The sequence below is a fragment of the Malaclemys terrapin genome, chromosome 24 (assembly GCF_027887155.1).
Source record: "Malaclemys terrapin pileata isolate rMalTer1 chromosome 24, rMalTer1.hap1, whole genome shotgun sequence".
Taxonomy (NCBI): domain Eukaryota; kingdom Metazoa; phylum Chordata; order Testudines; family Emydidae; genus Malaclemys; species Malaclemys terrapin.
The window spans coordinates 12,592,605-12,608,010 of record NC_071528.1 but is presented as its reverse complement, the minus strand read 5'-3'; the positions used below and the strand labels follow the sequence as shown (position 1 = coordinate 12,608,010).

Sequence of the window (15,406 nt, the reverse complement as noted above, 5' to 3'; positions counted from 1 at the left end):
AGAACACTCCTTCTCCCCCCTGTCCTCCCTTCTAGGACAGTGGGGCCCCGATGCTTAGGAACCGTCAGCCCGGATCAAAGCAGCGATCCATCCGGCCCAGCATCCGTCTTGGTCAGTGGCCAGCGGCTTCAGAGGAAGGGGCAAGAAACTCTGCAATAAGCAGCTACGGCATAAGCTTCATTGGAGAGGGGTGATCTTGTGCTTAGGGCCCTGGCCTGTTCCTAGCTAGTTCCTGTGCCACTGTTTCCCCTTGCAACCGTGTCTCTCTAGACCGTAAGCTCTTCGGGGCAGGGACCAGCTCTCGCTAGGTGTCTGTGCCACGCCCAGCAGAACGGGGTGTGGCGCTTGGCCTCTAGGCACTACCATAGTGGTGCTAATTCGTGAAAATAACTTGCAAGCGCCTTTGTCCCCAGAGGAAAGAGTTTGGAAGCACATTGTCTAAGGGCAGCGAGACGCAGAGAGGCAAGTCGCTACCTCCTGAATGCCAAGACCGAAAGCCTGCAAAGGGAGAGGCGCGTCCGGCACGGAGCAATCCAATCCACCCCCGGAAAGCAGGGCCGGTTCCAGGGTTTTGGCCGCCCCAAGCAGCCAAAAAAAAAAAAAAGCCGCGATTGTGATCTGCGGCGGCAATTCGGCAGAAGGTCCTTCGCTCCGAGCGGGAATGAGGGACCGTCCGCCGAATTGCCGCCGAATAGCTGGACCTGCCGCCCCTCTCCAGAGTGGCCGTCCCAAGCACCTGCTTGACAGGCTGGTTCCTGGAGCCGGCCCTGCCGGAAAGGTTGGGAAGGGACTGCAGAATAGGAACCTTGAGACCAGAGCCTGGGCTCTGATCAGACAGCCTGCTCTGGGTTTGTACAGCTCCCGGCGCGATGGGGCTACTGGGGCATCGTCTCACAGTTACACGTCAACGCGATCACTGGGGAGAGCCGTGTTTTGCTGTTTGTCTGGGCCAGCAGGGGGCTGGGGAGGGGCGGAGCGAGAGGCAGAGACGGAGGCCCGGCCGCGTTCCCCTTACCTGTATAGACAATGCCGTTGATCTCCACTGACATGCTGATGCTGTTCGTGCCATTGCTGGCCAGGCTCATGCCGGAGTCCTGACGGTTTTCTGCAGCAGGATAGATCAGATTATAAACAAAGTGCTCAGTCAGAACAAGGCCATCCTGACCCGCCAGGATCACAGAACCCTGCGGACGCCATCCCCAAATCCTTTCCTCTCGGCTATTAACAGGGATGGTAAAAAAATCCCTCTCCATTTACAGATGGGGGTCTTAGCATCCGGGTCTGCCTTTAAATGTTATTGTGGTCCTATTGGACAGGCAACAGGGATACATGGAAATCAGCGGGTGGGAAAAATGACGTGGAGAATGAAAAGCGAGCCCTCCGGACAAGGCTGGTTTAGGGGTCTGGTACCATCAGCAGGAGCAGACGCCCTGGGAATCAAACCCGGCTTCGCAAGACACCAGCAGCTTTGGGATTTGTGTCTTCAGATTTGCTAAAAGTGGGTCCAGCACAGTGCCAGGAAATGCTTTTGGGACAGGGAGAGGGACCGGATCAGACGTGACACGGAAGAGGCGCTTGTTTTTAAACCCGGGCTAGTAAAACAGCCCTTCCTATGCTGGGAGAGGGGAAAAGGCCTGGCTGAGCGGCCCAAGCATGGGACAGGGAGCTGGGGACAGCTCTTTTAGCTCATGCAGTGCCGGCGCGGCATTTAAGAATCAGAGGTCCCGGGTTCAATCCCCACTGCCGACGACCCGTGCACGGGGTGGCCTTACTCCAGCGAGCTGGGATAGGGTTGGGGGCCCCTAGACTAACCTCTGGGGACGATCCGCAGTGCGACCGCCTCCCTTTTCTCTCCCTCCCCCCAAGCCAGCCCCAGCGCTGCCCACCTGGCGAGCGGGTCCCTTGGCTGTTAATGCGGATGCTCATGGGTAGCTGCGCCGTCATGGCCAGGAGGTTCTGCTGAATGGCCCGTTGCATCAGCCTCTGCTGCTCATCCGTCACCAGAGCCAGCTTCTTCTCCGGAGGCTCCCCGGACTCCAGCTTCTCTCGCAGCTGCTCCAGGGCCGCGGCCTGAGCGGCCACCGCGGCCTGAGCGGCGGCCGCCTGCACGGCCGCTGCCTGGGCCGCTACCACCGGGTGGCCAGCCAGGGACACAGGGAGTCGGCTGGGCATGGTGATCGGGATGGGGGAATCCTCTTCTGCAACAAGGAGAGGGCACGGGAGTCCCGTGAGCTCGCGAGGGCTGGTCCAGGCCAGACTCTTCACGTGCACGAGAAACAAGCTTTACGTACACCCAGCCTTCCCAGCCAGCTCCCTGCTGCAGTATGGGATGGCTCCTTCGTATGGTACTCTCCTTTCACAAGCATTGATTCACACGGGCGTGGCACTGAAGACTAGTGGTTAGACCAGGGGGCTGGGATTCAGGACACCTAGGTCCCAGCTGCCTTCCTGTACGACCTGGGTCAAATTACTTCCCCGCACTCTGCCTCAGTTTCCCCAGTGGTAGACTAGGGATAATCCTGGCTTGTTTTATGGTGGGTGAGCAGAACAATCCCTATGGCTCCGTTAATGGTTATAAATTGCTCTGAGATTCTGACATTAAAGTGGCACCATGTAAAGGGGCCGGTGTAGCGGCGTGGACTGAGCGCGGGCCTGGGAGCCAGGACTCCTGGGTTCTCTTTCCAGCGTTAGAAGAAAGAGAGCAGGGAGACTGGGAATCAGGACTCCTGGGTTCTCGTCCCAGCTCTTGGAGGAAAGCAGGGTCTAGTAGTTAGAGCAGGGGGGGACTGGGACTCAGGACTCGTGGGTTCTATCCCTTGCTCTGCCATCATTTGCCCATGAGTGCCATAGGAATGTTATTAACTCCCCGCTCCGGAGGGCTCTGAAACTACGGGGTGAAAAGCTCCAGCTAAAAGAGCCAAACCCTGAGGCCTTTACTCCCTCGCTCCCCCCATCGCTTTAACCCGCAGCCCACGGCCCAGTCCACTCATGCCAAGCAGGGCGTCAGCCAAGCCGTTACCTTTCTTTATCTTTTGCCCGGGGCCGATGGGGCCGCCGTTGGTGGCCCCGGCCAGCCCCAAGCCAGGCACTTGCAGCTTGGGGGAGGAGAGCAGGCTGGGGGTGCCGCTGGGGGAGTAGGTGAAGAGGGAGCCCCCGAAGCCCTGCCGGCGGCCCTCTCGCCGGTTGCTGTCGATGGCGGCCTGCAGCTCGTTGGGGTTGCTGAGGCCTCGCTTCTCGCACTCGTAGGGGTACAGGTACTTCATGTATCTGCCAGAGGAAACGCCCCGCTCAGCCCGCGGCACCAGCCGCCCCCTGCCCGCCCGAGAAACCTCCCAGCCCACCCGCCGAGGAGGCGGCTCCCGCAGGCCAGCAGCTAACACGGGCGCCTGTCGGCGTTGATCCAGAGGCGCCTTTTCCCCAGGGCCGCGCTGCCTCCACGCCTTCAAGCGAAAGGGATTTCTGTAGCCCCAACCCCTCCCCATCTGGGCAGGGGCAGCAGGAGGTTTGGAGACACCGACGCTCTGGCCTGCACCAGCCAAACCAGAGATCCTTAACAGGGGCGAGTCTAGATCAGCCTCTGGCTACAGAGGCCCCTTTCTCCATCCAGGGCGGGGAAGAGAGAGCGGGTGCGGTTCCAGCAGGGCAATCCGGGAAACTGGGAGGGGACCCAGCACCCCACACACACCCCTTAAATGAACAGTAGCTGATCCCCCCACCAGCCGCCTCTGGCCCTTGCTGTACTAAGGAACGGCGGCTGGGATCTCCCACTGCTGTGAGCAGCTGGGATCGAGTACTAGGCCAGCTGGATGGAAGGGCAGGGCGGTCTCCCACCTGCCCAGGGAAAGGCCCCTCCCGCCCCCCGGATCCCACAGCACTTACTGAGTGCGTAGCGTGAAGGCAGCGCTGGTGATGGAGGTGGGAAGGTTGAGCCCTTTGGTGATCTCCCGCCACAGCTTCTTGTTGATCACTTCCACCAGGCCCCCTTTCTCGGTCACCAGCACGTAGAGCATGTACAGGTCCAGCACTTGCTTGGCCATGATGGGGATTCGGTTGACGGGCGTCCCTATGGAGTGGGGGAGGTCAGTATGCTGGAGAGAGCTGGGCCAGGGGTCATGAAACGGAGGAGCAAGGTGCAACTGGGACTCAGAAACCCTGGATTCCATCCCTAGCTCTCGGACAAATCACCTCCCTGCTCTGTGCCTCAGTTTCCCTCCCTTCCTCCTTTGCCTTTCTAGCTTTTCAGGGCTGGGACTGCCCCTAACAACATGTATATTATAGAATCTAGCACAATGGGGCCACAATCTCAGCTGGGGTCTCTGGGATCTACTATAATGTGTGATTAACACGAGGAAGGAAATACTTGTCCTTCAGATGAGATCTTCTTTATCCCGAGTGTGCCTGTGACAAGTTTTTGAAGAAAATCCTTTTCGTAGTAGCATGGAAAGGTCCCCTAAATTCCACTGGCCGTTTCATCTGTGCTTAGCACAGGAACAACCCCAGCTCCCTTCCCAGCACGCCTGGCTGGTATCCGATTGTGGGTGGGGGAGGTTTGCCTGTTTGCAGGGTACTATTTAAACATTTTTTTATTCACATCCCTGCCCTGCTCTGCTGGGCCGGGGCCGGTCATTTGAAGGAGCCTGGTGTATTGGACTGGGCTGATATAGAGACCCCACTGCCTATTTTCTTGGACTTATCTGCCACCCTGCCCTGGTCAGCGACAGCTCCTGGAACGTGGTAGGGGGCAGGGAGGTACCACAGAAGTGACTGGCGGTGGATAGGAAAAGGATATGATGGAGCGAGAAACCCAACCCTCCCCACACAGGATACTTTGGCCATCTTCCACCGCTCTGTCTTTGCATTAGCGTCAGATGCACGTCACTCTCCCCAGATCCTCGCCCTGAGACGTCAGCAGCTCCTCCGCACGTCCAGTGCAGGGAGAGGAGCTTACAGACACCAGCTCGGTCATGTCCAGCAGGTGGTGCTAGCAACCAAAGCCCAGCAATGGGGCTTTTAAGAGGACGAGGGAATTCGTCAGAGAGCGGAAGAGACAGAAGCCACCGTCCCAGAGCATGAGACACCAAACTGTTGTGCAACGGACCGGAAGGTCCCGTCTGCTCTGGTGAGCTGGATTTAAAAACCCACAAGGGATCACAGCGGAGACACTGCTCTTGGCGGGGCCAGAGGGGGCAAATGGGCCAATGCCTTCAAATCTGTGTTCACGCTCCAAGACGGAGACTAGGTGCTAACCGGGCTTGAGCCCGAAACTTTCCCTGAGAGTCTCTCTCTCCCAAACAGGGCTACAGAGGGTCCCCCACCTTCCCAGCCCCCAATGCCCCAAGAGACCAAAAACTGCAGGAGAGTCAGTGTCATTCCTGATAAAAATCCTGGGATAGGGGCCAGGCCGAGGATACTTTAAGGATGTGTCTATTATAAAAACTGGATGCAGACTGTTATAGGGACAAGGTGACATCATCTTACTGTTTTCTTGTGCTCCCCGCCCTGTCTCCCAGCTTCATCCATGTCTTTCTTCTCTTATACGTAGATTGTAAATTCTTTAGAGAGGGGCTGACATTTTGTTGTATGTTTGTACAGCACCTAGCGCAATGCAGCCCCAGTCTAGGACTGCAGCTTCTAGGTACTGCAGTAATACAAATAATTAATAACAATGTGCCTGGTGACCCTCAGAACATAGAAGAGGGCCCTGTCCGTAGAGCCGACTGTCTAAGGAGGATCTTACATTTGGTCGTTCGTTCGTTCAAAAACAATTTTCAATGAAAAACAGCCTTAAAAAATAAAAAGTCTCTGGGGACCCCCCCTCCCTCCAGAAAACGTGAACAAGATTTTTCACCAACATTTTCATTCTGTTTGGAATGTTCCAGTTTTTCAATTTTTTTTTTTTTTTTTTTTTTTTTTTAGCTTTTAAAGCCAAACCGGTGTTGTTTTGTCAATGCACCGCCTACCCAGGCTGTCTCCTCTCCCATTTGTCACTGGAAAGCGGGAGGAGAATGAGAAAAGGGGAGAGGAAGGATTTGAAGTTTGCATTTTTTATTGGAAAACAAACTTTTCCATGGAGGGGGGGAAAAAACAACCTCCCCCCCCCCCCCAAACAAAAGAAAAGTAAAAGTTTTCTGCAAACCCCATGGCTCCCCAGTTTCCTACAACGCAGAGCAAAGAGCGTCTGGTCCAAAGCTAATGGGAACCTTTCCAGGCCCGTGGGGTTTGCCCTCTGAGGGCTGAGCAAAGTCAGGTTGGCTCTAGTTTTTCCCCATACCTGCCCTGGGAGATCCAGGCCAGCGGAACCCATACCCTGAGCTGTGTGTGAGAGAGAGTGGGACGAGATGGGCAAGGCGCTCTCAGTCATATGATATGAGAAATGAGATAAGCAGTACGGGGGCTTCCCCTAGAGGGTGCAGTCCCCACTGTTCACCCCACCCCAGCACAGTGCCTCCCTCTGACACCATGGAGGTGCAGTGAGCTCAATCCGGATCAGACTCACATGGCCGCAAGCCAGTTCTTACAGTGGGATCTCTGCGGACCCCACATCATTGGTGTATCAATGGTAGCTAGGGCCCTAGGGTTTGATGGCCCTCTGAGACTGACTTCCCCCCCTTGCCCCATAGGGCTAGACAAGGGGGGGGCTGAGTGCCAACACTGCATGCAAGACAGACTCTGCCCATCAAGCTTACAGTCTGCGATGGATGGACCACATGGTTCCAACCTAATGGGTTGAAGCTGCCCCAGCCCCTGTGCAGCCCGAGTTCCCTGCCCTCAGCAAAAGGCGTGCGGGAGGATCCCCAACCCCTGCATGCCACTGAACCTAGCTGCCCGGCTGTATCCCGGCTCATGGCAGGGGAGGGAAGGAGAATTGGGACCTGATCCAAAACCCGCTGAAGTCAAGGGGAAAAAACTGCCCGTGACGTTATTGGGGTTTGGCTCACGTCCTTGGGATGTGGCTAACCTGGGTCAACCAGCGACGCCCGATCCCAAGGAGGTGGCATCGTGACCTCGAGGCTGCAGCAGTAGCTGGATGGGAGCGCAGCCGCTGCTTTGCGGTGCGCGGGCACTGGGGGAAGGATCCCGCCCCGCCCCAGCCCTCTGTCTCTCCCTGCACTAAGTCCAGCTCCTCACAGCTTGGCATGATGGGCAGGACCCAACCCATCGCAAGCAGGGCTGGGCCTTCGTGCGCCAACAGGCGTCCTGGCACCAGACTCGCTGGTCTTACGTCGTCCAATCAGGGGCCGGAAGCCGAGCCCGCCCTGCTAGAGACGGAACGTCTGCGGTGGCTGGTCCCGGACCGTGGCACAAGCTGCCCCGGGAACAACGGCCCATCCCAAACCTCCCCACCTTCCACTCCAAGTGCCAGGCATGTTATCTTTGACCAGCCTTCGCGCCCATCGACACAGAGCAACGCATGTATTAAAAAAAAAACCCGACCAACTCCGCTGCCCATGCGTCACGGCCACTACGGGAGGGGTGTCAGTTGCATGCCTTAATACACAACTGGGAGGTGTTCAGATACTCGGGTGAGGAGCCCGGTCTAAGACTAGAACTTCAGAATTGGCTAGTTCAATCCAGGGACCACCTGGAGGGGCACGCTACGAACACCGGCGCAGGCCCCAATCGGAAACTGGGAAAAAAACAATCCACTGAGCAATCGTGCATGGACATTTGTCAAAGAAAATAGCCACCACCACAATGACAACCAAACAACACAACACACACACACACACACTCTCTCTCTCTCTTTTACACAATCAGTTTGTGGACTAATTTCCCCATCTGTAGAACAGTCGTCTGCAATGAGTCACGTGACCATGTAGCAAACAGCTGGTTCCAGCCAGTATCATTCTGAACCTACCACCCTAGTGCAGAGCTGGGGCCGAGAGTGGATGGGAAAGGGGGCGGGGGGTGGAGGGGGAGCACGGACACAGGATGTTTATACAAAGCGGCAGAGAGACCACATATATTCAGGGAGGGGGACGGGGCTGTAATACATCCATTCATCAATAGCTGCCTGAAGAATCATGCCGATGATTCAATCAGACAAGCCGGGGGAGGGGTGGAGGGGGGGTGTCTTGACCTCTGGTTTATTGTAGGGGGGAAGGGTGCAAAGGGCGGGGGAGGGAGGTGGCAAAGTCTGAAGTCGGGGGAAGCCAAGGAGGATTTCTCCTCTCCCGCCTCTTCCTTTATTGATTTATTGCCTTTTTAAAAGCAAGAAACAAAATCCCCACCCGTGGTGTTGCTGCTAATTTATGGCTGCTACCCGGAAGAAGGGAAACAGGCCGGGGGCGGAGGGGGGTATTGTTAAACCACAGCTACTGCCATGGGGCTGAGCTGCAGCCGCTGTCAGCAACAGAGATTATTGATACGGTGGTAGCGCCTTGAGGCCGTAAGAGATCAGGGCCCCATCGCTGCGCATGCACAGAGCACGGGGCAGTCCCTGCCCCAAAGAGCTTACAGTCTAGACAGACAAGAGAGAGGAAACATTTTACAGACGGGGAAGGGAGATTAAGTGACTTGCTCAAGGTCACACAGGGAGACGGTGGCGGAGCTGGAAATGACGTCTGGATCTCCTGAGACCCAGTTCAGCGTTTTAACCTTACGGGGCAGATTTTCAAAAGAACGTGCTTTGTTCATTTAAAAATCTGGGCACTTATTCTGGTCCCTAACCAGGAGCCGAGAGCTTCTGGGGTATGTCTACCCGGCCAAAACAGACCCGTGGCAGCGAGTCTCGGAGCCTGGGTGAACTGACTTGGGCACGCAGGGCTAAAAAGAGCAGTGTAGACGTCCAGGGTGTGGCTGGAGCTCAGGCTCTGAAACCTGGTGATGAGGGAGGGTCTCAGAGGAACCCAGGCTATTCTGAACCCTCGTGAACAGCAGCCAGCCTGCAACCCAAGTCCCTAGCTCCCGTGTTCCCACCCTCACACCTGCCATAGCCCTGCCCCTACTTGGGCGAGGCAGCAGGTCTCAGCGCGAGGCTGAATGGGACAGGTCACACCTCTTAGTTCAGGCTGTCTGCAGACTCAGGCAGACGTTCCCGTGTCAGATACACTCAGGTCCCCTTTTCAACTCTTAAGATTGCTAGCAATGTTAAGGCTGGCTGGTTGGTGCGCACATGGCTCAGGGTCAAACTGATCCCCGTACGTGGGCCTGGGAAGGAATTTTCCGCAGGTCAAACTGGCAATGACCGTGAGGATTTTTTTTCCTTCCTCTGCAGCATAGGGTGCGGGTCACTTGCTGGGATTATCGGGGCACATCTCACTTAATCGCTTCCCTATTCTCTGCCTGTGGCACCTCACAGTCTAGTCTCCTGGGAGCTGTAATATTTTGCCCTAATTCCCGTTGCTGGGCCTGTGGGCAGGTGCTGGCAGCCAGGGCTACACAAGAGGTCAGACTAGATGATCTGCTGGGCCCCTGCTGCCTTGAAGGCTGAGATTTGGGATCTCATCACGTGCCTCCGGGAGCCCGGGCCCTAGGCCAGGACCTGGAGTCCCTACACTTGAATCCGGCCCTGTCCATTCGCTGCTCATGCCCGCCACAGGGACTGCACCAGAGCAGAAAGAGTTCACCCAAGCAGTCACAGACCAACAAGGAAAAGGTGCTAGGCCTGAAACGTCTGCCTCATCTTCTCACCCCAGAGCTCTTCAGCCCTCACTCGGATCCCTGGGCAGTTAACCCGGAACAGGCCCCTGCCACTTGAGCTGAAGGTCTCAACGTGTTTGGTGGGAGCAGCTTACGGTGGCTGTCTGCCACTGATCAACCCCAGCCACGCTTAGCCTGCGCATTGCATGAAAGGGGGAGGGATAGCTCAGTGGTTTGAGCATTGGCCTGCTAAACCCAGGGTTGTGAGTTCAATCCTTGAGGGGGCTATTTAGGGAACTGGGGTAAAAAAAAACTGTCTGGGGATCTGTACTGCTTTGAGCAGGGGATTGGACTAGATCAATGGTCCCCAACGTGGTGCCCGTGGGTGCCATGGCGCCCGCCAGGGCATCTATGTGCGCCTGCATACCGTCTGGCGGACAAGCAGCTGCCGAAATGCCGCCGAGAAAGAGGGTCATCCGGAGGCGTTGCTGCTGAAATGCCGCCGATTTTCGGCAGCATTTCAGGGGCGACGCCTCTGGATGACGCGGCGTTTCGGCAGCGACGCCTACTGACGTTGCCGCTTCTCGGCAGCATTTCGGCAGATGCTCATCCGCCAGCCACGGTCCTCGGTGGCTCGTCGTCCGGCGCCCGCCAGATGAAAAAGGTTGGGGACCACTGGACTAGATGATCTCCTGAGGTCCCTTCCAACCCTGATATTCTATGATAATTGTTATTTGCTGACCGTGCACAAGCAATGCTGTGTTGAGTCTGCCAGCACCTGCATGAGGTTTCACCTGGGAGTTTATAATCGATGTGCCGTCCCAATAGAAAATCCGGTGGCTTTTTTCCTCCAATAAGGCTAAATGTATTTCCCCAGGACCTGGGTGCGATTTCTGAGGAGGGCAAGGCTAAGCACGAGCAGATCCAAGCGTGTCAAACATACAGGTCTCGTGTTCAGTCTGTACCTTGTCATCCTCCGCTGCAGCCTTGCTAGGGAATTCCAAGAGGCGTGAATTTGTCCTGCAGGTTCAACGCTCATGCTCAGACCGGCCACCTACCCTCCAGGAATACCGCTGCCATGTAAACTCAGCCTGCCCACCTGCTGTTCACCACCTCGCATTGTTCTCCCTATATTCTGCTGACACACCCGTGCAATCTGCTTTCGGCATCCTCCTCCTGGCAGTTTTGGCAGGCAGCGCGGTTGAGTGGGGAGGGCATGAGGCTGGGAGTTGGAACGGCTGAATTCTGTTCCTCGCTCAGCTGAGGCCTGTGGGTGACCTTCTGGAAAGTCTGTGCCTCAGTTTCCCCCCCCCCGGCCCTTCTGGAAAACGGCAACAGCGATGCTCTTTCAGGAGCTTTGACAGCCACCGATGAAGAGCGTTACATAAAGTATTAATTACTACAGGATGAAATCAGGCCCTGTCTTCCTAACTGACTCTTGGCCAGATGGACAAGCCCCGTTGTTTAGAGGCCTCCTATGCTCCCCAAAACTTTCCCTCCCACCATGGGAAATTAGCTTCCGAGAACAGCTTTCCAAGGTTCCTGCACACAGTAATATCCGCCACGAATTCCAGCCGCTCGGCTCTGGAGGGTGACCTTTCCTGCCTTGGAAGCATGTTGATTTCAGCCCCGCATTGGCTGGGGCTCCTCCCTTCCCTCCCCCAGTCGAGGAGAGCCCACACCTTGCCGGCCGCATTGTTTGTGGAAGCGCCGGGGGCTGGGAGAGGACCCAGAGGATGGAATAAGTAAACTTGGGAAAGCGCCTGGCTGATTCTTTCCCCCTGCCCCGTTTCCTAGATGCTGCCTGCTTGACAAAAGGCCCCACGCAAGCGGCAGCACCATCTGCTTTCCTCGGGAACCCGAGCCCTCCACTGAGGCAAACAGCCAGCCCCTTGGCCATTGTAAACACAGCTGCAGGGTTGTTTTTGCATCTCTGAGGCGGCTGGCTGGAAATCGCCTCCCTGACCCATGGCTGCTTGGGAGATGGGGACCGGCTTCTCCCCCTCAACACGCCTCCGTCCTGCCACCATCCCCCTTAAGGGGGAAGGTTTGAAGCCAGCTGGGATCAGCCTCCCTCCCACCCCACCTACGAGCCCCAGTCCGCCCCGACCCCAAAACCTTACAAGCTCTAGTTCTACTTCAGGTCTATTTTCCACTCCCACTTGCCCGGTCTTATCCCCGCAAGGTATTATCCCAAACCCAGGGGCATGGGTGAGTTCCTGGCTATCCTTACACTGCATGCGATAGCCACGCAGCACTTCGCAGTGAATTCAGATCCTCCTGCTCCCGCGGAACAGGATGAGCTACTCGCTGTAACCCGTGAGCGGCTCAGGGGCCTAAGACACACACACTGACAGTTCAGATTCCATCCAGTAGGGGCCAGCGGCGCATCCTGACACGGACGACTTCAGTGCAGGTCACCAGCCCCTCAGCACTGAGTCACACGCACCGGCGGCGACATTCTCATGCCGTGTCTCGGAGCTGGTTTGCACAGGCCTCTCCGTAGGTGCCGCAAGATTTCCTGCTCCGGTTTCCCAGCCCATACAGGGGCCGGTGCACTGTCTTTCCCGGTGACGCCTCTCCTTGATCCCCTTCCCCATATGCTCCCTGATGATCCTCTCTCCTACACCAATAGCAGTTTCATATTTACACAAATGTCTTGGAAGTCCCTCACTACCCCAAAACCAGAAATATCGGCTTGATGTCCTGAGGAAAACTAGATTTTCTTCCCACAAGGCTGTACCCTAACGCTCTGCTCGGTGTTCTGGCTTGGATGTGTGGGGAAGTTATGCTAGGGCCAATTTCACCCCTCAAGGGTTGTTCTGCAGCGTAGATGGGGTTCAAGGGGTTTATGCTCATATATGGTCACTGCATGGTTTGGTGTAGTATAGAAGCAATCCTATTGATTTCTATGGGCCCGATCCTCAGCTGGTATATATTGGTCAGGTCAGCAGAACTAAGCTAATTCATACTGGCAGAGGATCTGGTCCAGCCAGAGTGTAGCCTCGCTGCATGGGCCTGTATTTCACCCCTGTGCAGAGATCTACTCTGCTGAAGCAGGGCCAAATTTGCAAAAACTAAAACTGCTGGGATTCTGCTGCTGTGAAGCTTTAAGGTCTGTAGAAATGTTCCCACTTTTTAAAATTTTTGTTTAACAAATTTAAAGGCCAGCGGAAGCAGTTTTAAACAACCCAAACGCAGCAGGGCCGGGCTCCCGCAAAAGGAGCCAGAATAAGAAAGCCACTCAAAACTGATAAGCAAAGTGAAAGTGGCTCGTCTCTTTCCATTGTCCACACTAAGACATGCAGGAAGTGAACAAGCCAACCGGCATAAACAGCAAAAATGGCTCAAACTCTGTCAGATGTATTCATCCAAGGTGTTTTTGTATCAAAGAAAGGAATTCAATATATATATTTCTAACTCGACAGCGCCCCTTTAATGCCACAGGCCTAGATATGGCAAAAGTGATGAGCAGTTTGGGGTGCCTGACTTGAGACACCGTCAATGGACCTCATTTTCAGAGAGTGGCCAGTTCGGCACTTCTGAAAAAGGAGGCACGAAAACAAAAACAAAAATCTCTAATTGCTTTTGAAAATATCGGCCCGGATTTTTCATCCCCTCCACGGCGTTTGCCACGGAGCCACTTTGCTGGGTTGACTCTGTTCATTGTTATTGCTCGGTGTGAATGCACCAGCTCCCTGCTCCCAAGCCAAAGGCATGTTTGAAAAGCCTGAAGGAGCGGCTGGAAATTGTGGATTCTACCTACGGAGTGAAGCTGCACGGGAGGAAAGGGGGATTCTAGCAGCCACTTATCAACCCTGGTAGCAAAGTTTTTGATGCAGCATCACATCTGCTCAACAATATGAAGAGATGCACAGCGGGAGAGATGGGCAGAAGAGACAATGGAAGCAAATTACTGCTCAGTGACCAAATCAAGGATGCTGCATCCGTGCACAGCAGGCAAGGGTCTCTGTTACAACGGGGCGGGAAATAAGGAAACAAACCGCATTTAAGAAGGGAGAGGCGCTTGCCCAGAAGCAGGGATGGGGGGATATCAAGCGGAGAATGAATGGTGGTTTGCCAAAGCCCTACATACGGAGACCCAAAGGATGAAAAGTCAAGAAAGCAAAGCCACTAGAACAAGGGGCCCAATCCTGCTCCACTGAAGTCAGTGGGGACAGAGGTGCCACCCATTTCAGTGCAGCAGGACTGATCCCCATGTGCGGAGAGGTTCATGTTCATGATTTAGTTGGGGATTGGTCCTGCTTTGAGCAGGGGGTGGGACTAGACCTCCTGAGGTCTCTTCCAACCTGGATATTCTATGATTAGGCCGGTGAGAGCTTTCACCTTGAGGCAATAATATTAAGCAAGAAAATAAAACCTGGAGCTCTGAATCTCACCTGAGATGGCGAGGGGAGAGGGAACACACATGCACATTAGTGCAAGCTCGCCAGGACAATACAGCAGGGCTCACCTCGCTTCTGCATAAAGCTGAAGAGGTCGTCCAGGAATTCTTTCCTCTTGGGATCGCCATCCAGCTCGTACAACTGTGCACAGAGAAGGAAGAGAAGAGATCACTCGCAAGGCACCCGGGGTGGGAGAACATGACAAACACCCGCCCGTCAGTGCATCCCCCGTAGGGAGGGGCCCGGAGAGCCTGGCTCTGCAGGGCCCAGCCCGCCCCGTGTCAGAGGAAGTTAAACACGGTGCTTGGCCTAGTAGGTAGGAAACACGACAGATCGTTTATTATGAGAGCGCCACTGCCGGGTCAGCTGGTGAGCAGAGGCAGTGGTGAAACGGGGGAGGCTGCATGAAGCAGAGTCCTGAAACACAGCCAGGTCGCTGTCTCACCCACCCGGTTTCCTTTAGCTTCTAGGTTTTCCAGCTATGCGACGAGAGTTAGAAACGCTGCTCCCTTTCTAGGCACAGCCGCAGCGCAGCGTGTGATACTTGCTGGTTTTAAACCATTCGCATGGCTGTGGTTTGGAGTGGTGATTAGAAGGGGGAAGAGGAGATAGCAGGTGAGCACACGCTTCTTTACATGCATCTCCACCACGTGGCCCAGTGGTTAAGCTATTTGTTATGGCTTGGAAAACTCACAGACTGTAAGGTTAGAAGGGACCACGGTGATCATCTGGTCTGACCTCCTGCACATCGCAGGTCACAGAACCTCACCCACCCACCCACTCCTGAAATAGACCCCTGACCTCTGCCGAGTTACTGACGTCCTCAAATCATGGTTTAAAAGACTTGAAGTGACAGATAATCCACCATTTACCGTAGTTTAAACCTGCAGGTGACCCGTGCCCTACGCTGCAGGGGAAGGCGAAAACCCCCACAGGGTCTCTTCCAATCTGACATGGGGGAAAATTCCTTCCCAACCTCAAATACAGTGATCAGTTAGATCCTGAACATGTGGGAAAGACCCACCAAACTCACTATATGACCGTGGTCAAGTCACTTTGTGATCTGGGGCACAGATCACAATCTGTAAAATGGGGATAACGGTTCCCATAATGCCCCACTTCACAGGAGGGCTGGGAGATTGGGAGGGGCTCCAATGCTATTGTCACGGGGATCATAGATAACTCCCAGGATAATACCATCAGATTGGTCCATTCTGGCAACATCAGGTTGCTGCTCCAAGAGACTCCCAGAAACCTCACTGGGGGGGCGGGGGTTTATCCCCAGCTGTGTGTTAGGGGCTGATGATGTACGAGCGGCAGCACAGCCCCTGGCCTAACGAGCTTGACATCTAAGCCAGGCTGAGTGTGGGGTGCACTGGTACACCGTGGGGTCTCTTGGGACGGTAGCACTCCTTTCG

At 55.4% G+C, this 15,406-nt stretch overlaps 1 protein-coding gene across 1 annotated transcript in view; it reads right to left on the bottom strand.

Annotated features, from left to right (window-relative positions):
• The window catches only part of ARID3A (AT-rich interaction domain 3A), an 85,340-nt gene that overhangs the window by 271 nt on the left and 69,663 nt on the right, over positions 1–15,406 (bottom strand). The window contains exons 4-8 of the mRNA XM_054013713.1: positions 14,057–14,129; positions 3,880–4,063; positions 3,020–3,267; positions 1,887–2,198; positions 1,016–1,105 (exon numbers count right to left, since the gene is read on the bottom strand). Of these exons, the coding sequence (XP_053869688.1) occupies positions 1,016–1,105; positions 1,887–2,198; positions 3,020–3,267; positions 3,880–4,063; positions 14,057–14,129 (907 nt within the window). The remainder of the gene's footprint in view (positions 1–1,015; positions 1,106–1,886; positions 2,199–3,019; positions 3,268–3,879; positions 4,064–14,056; positions 14,130–15,406) is intronic.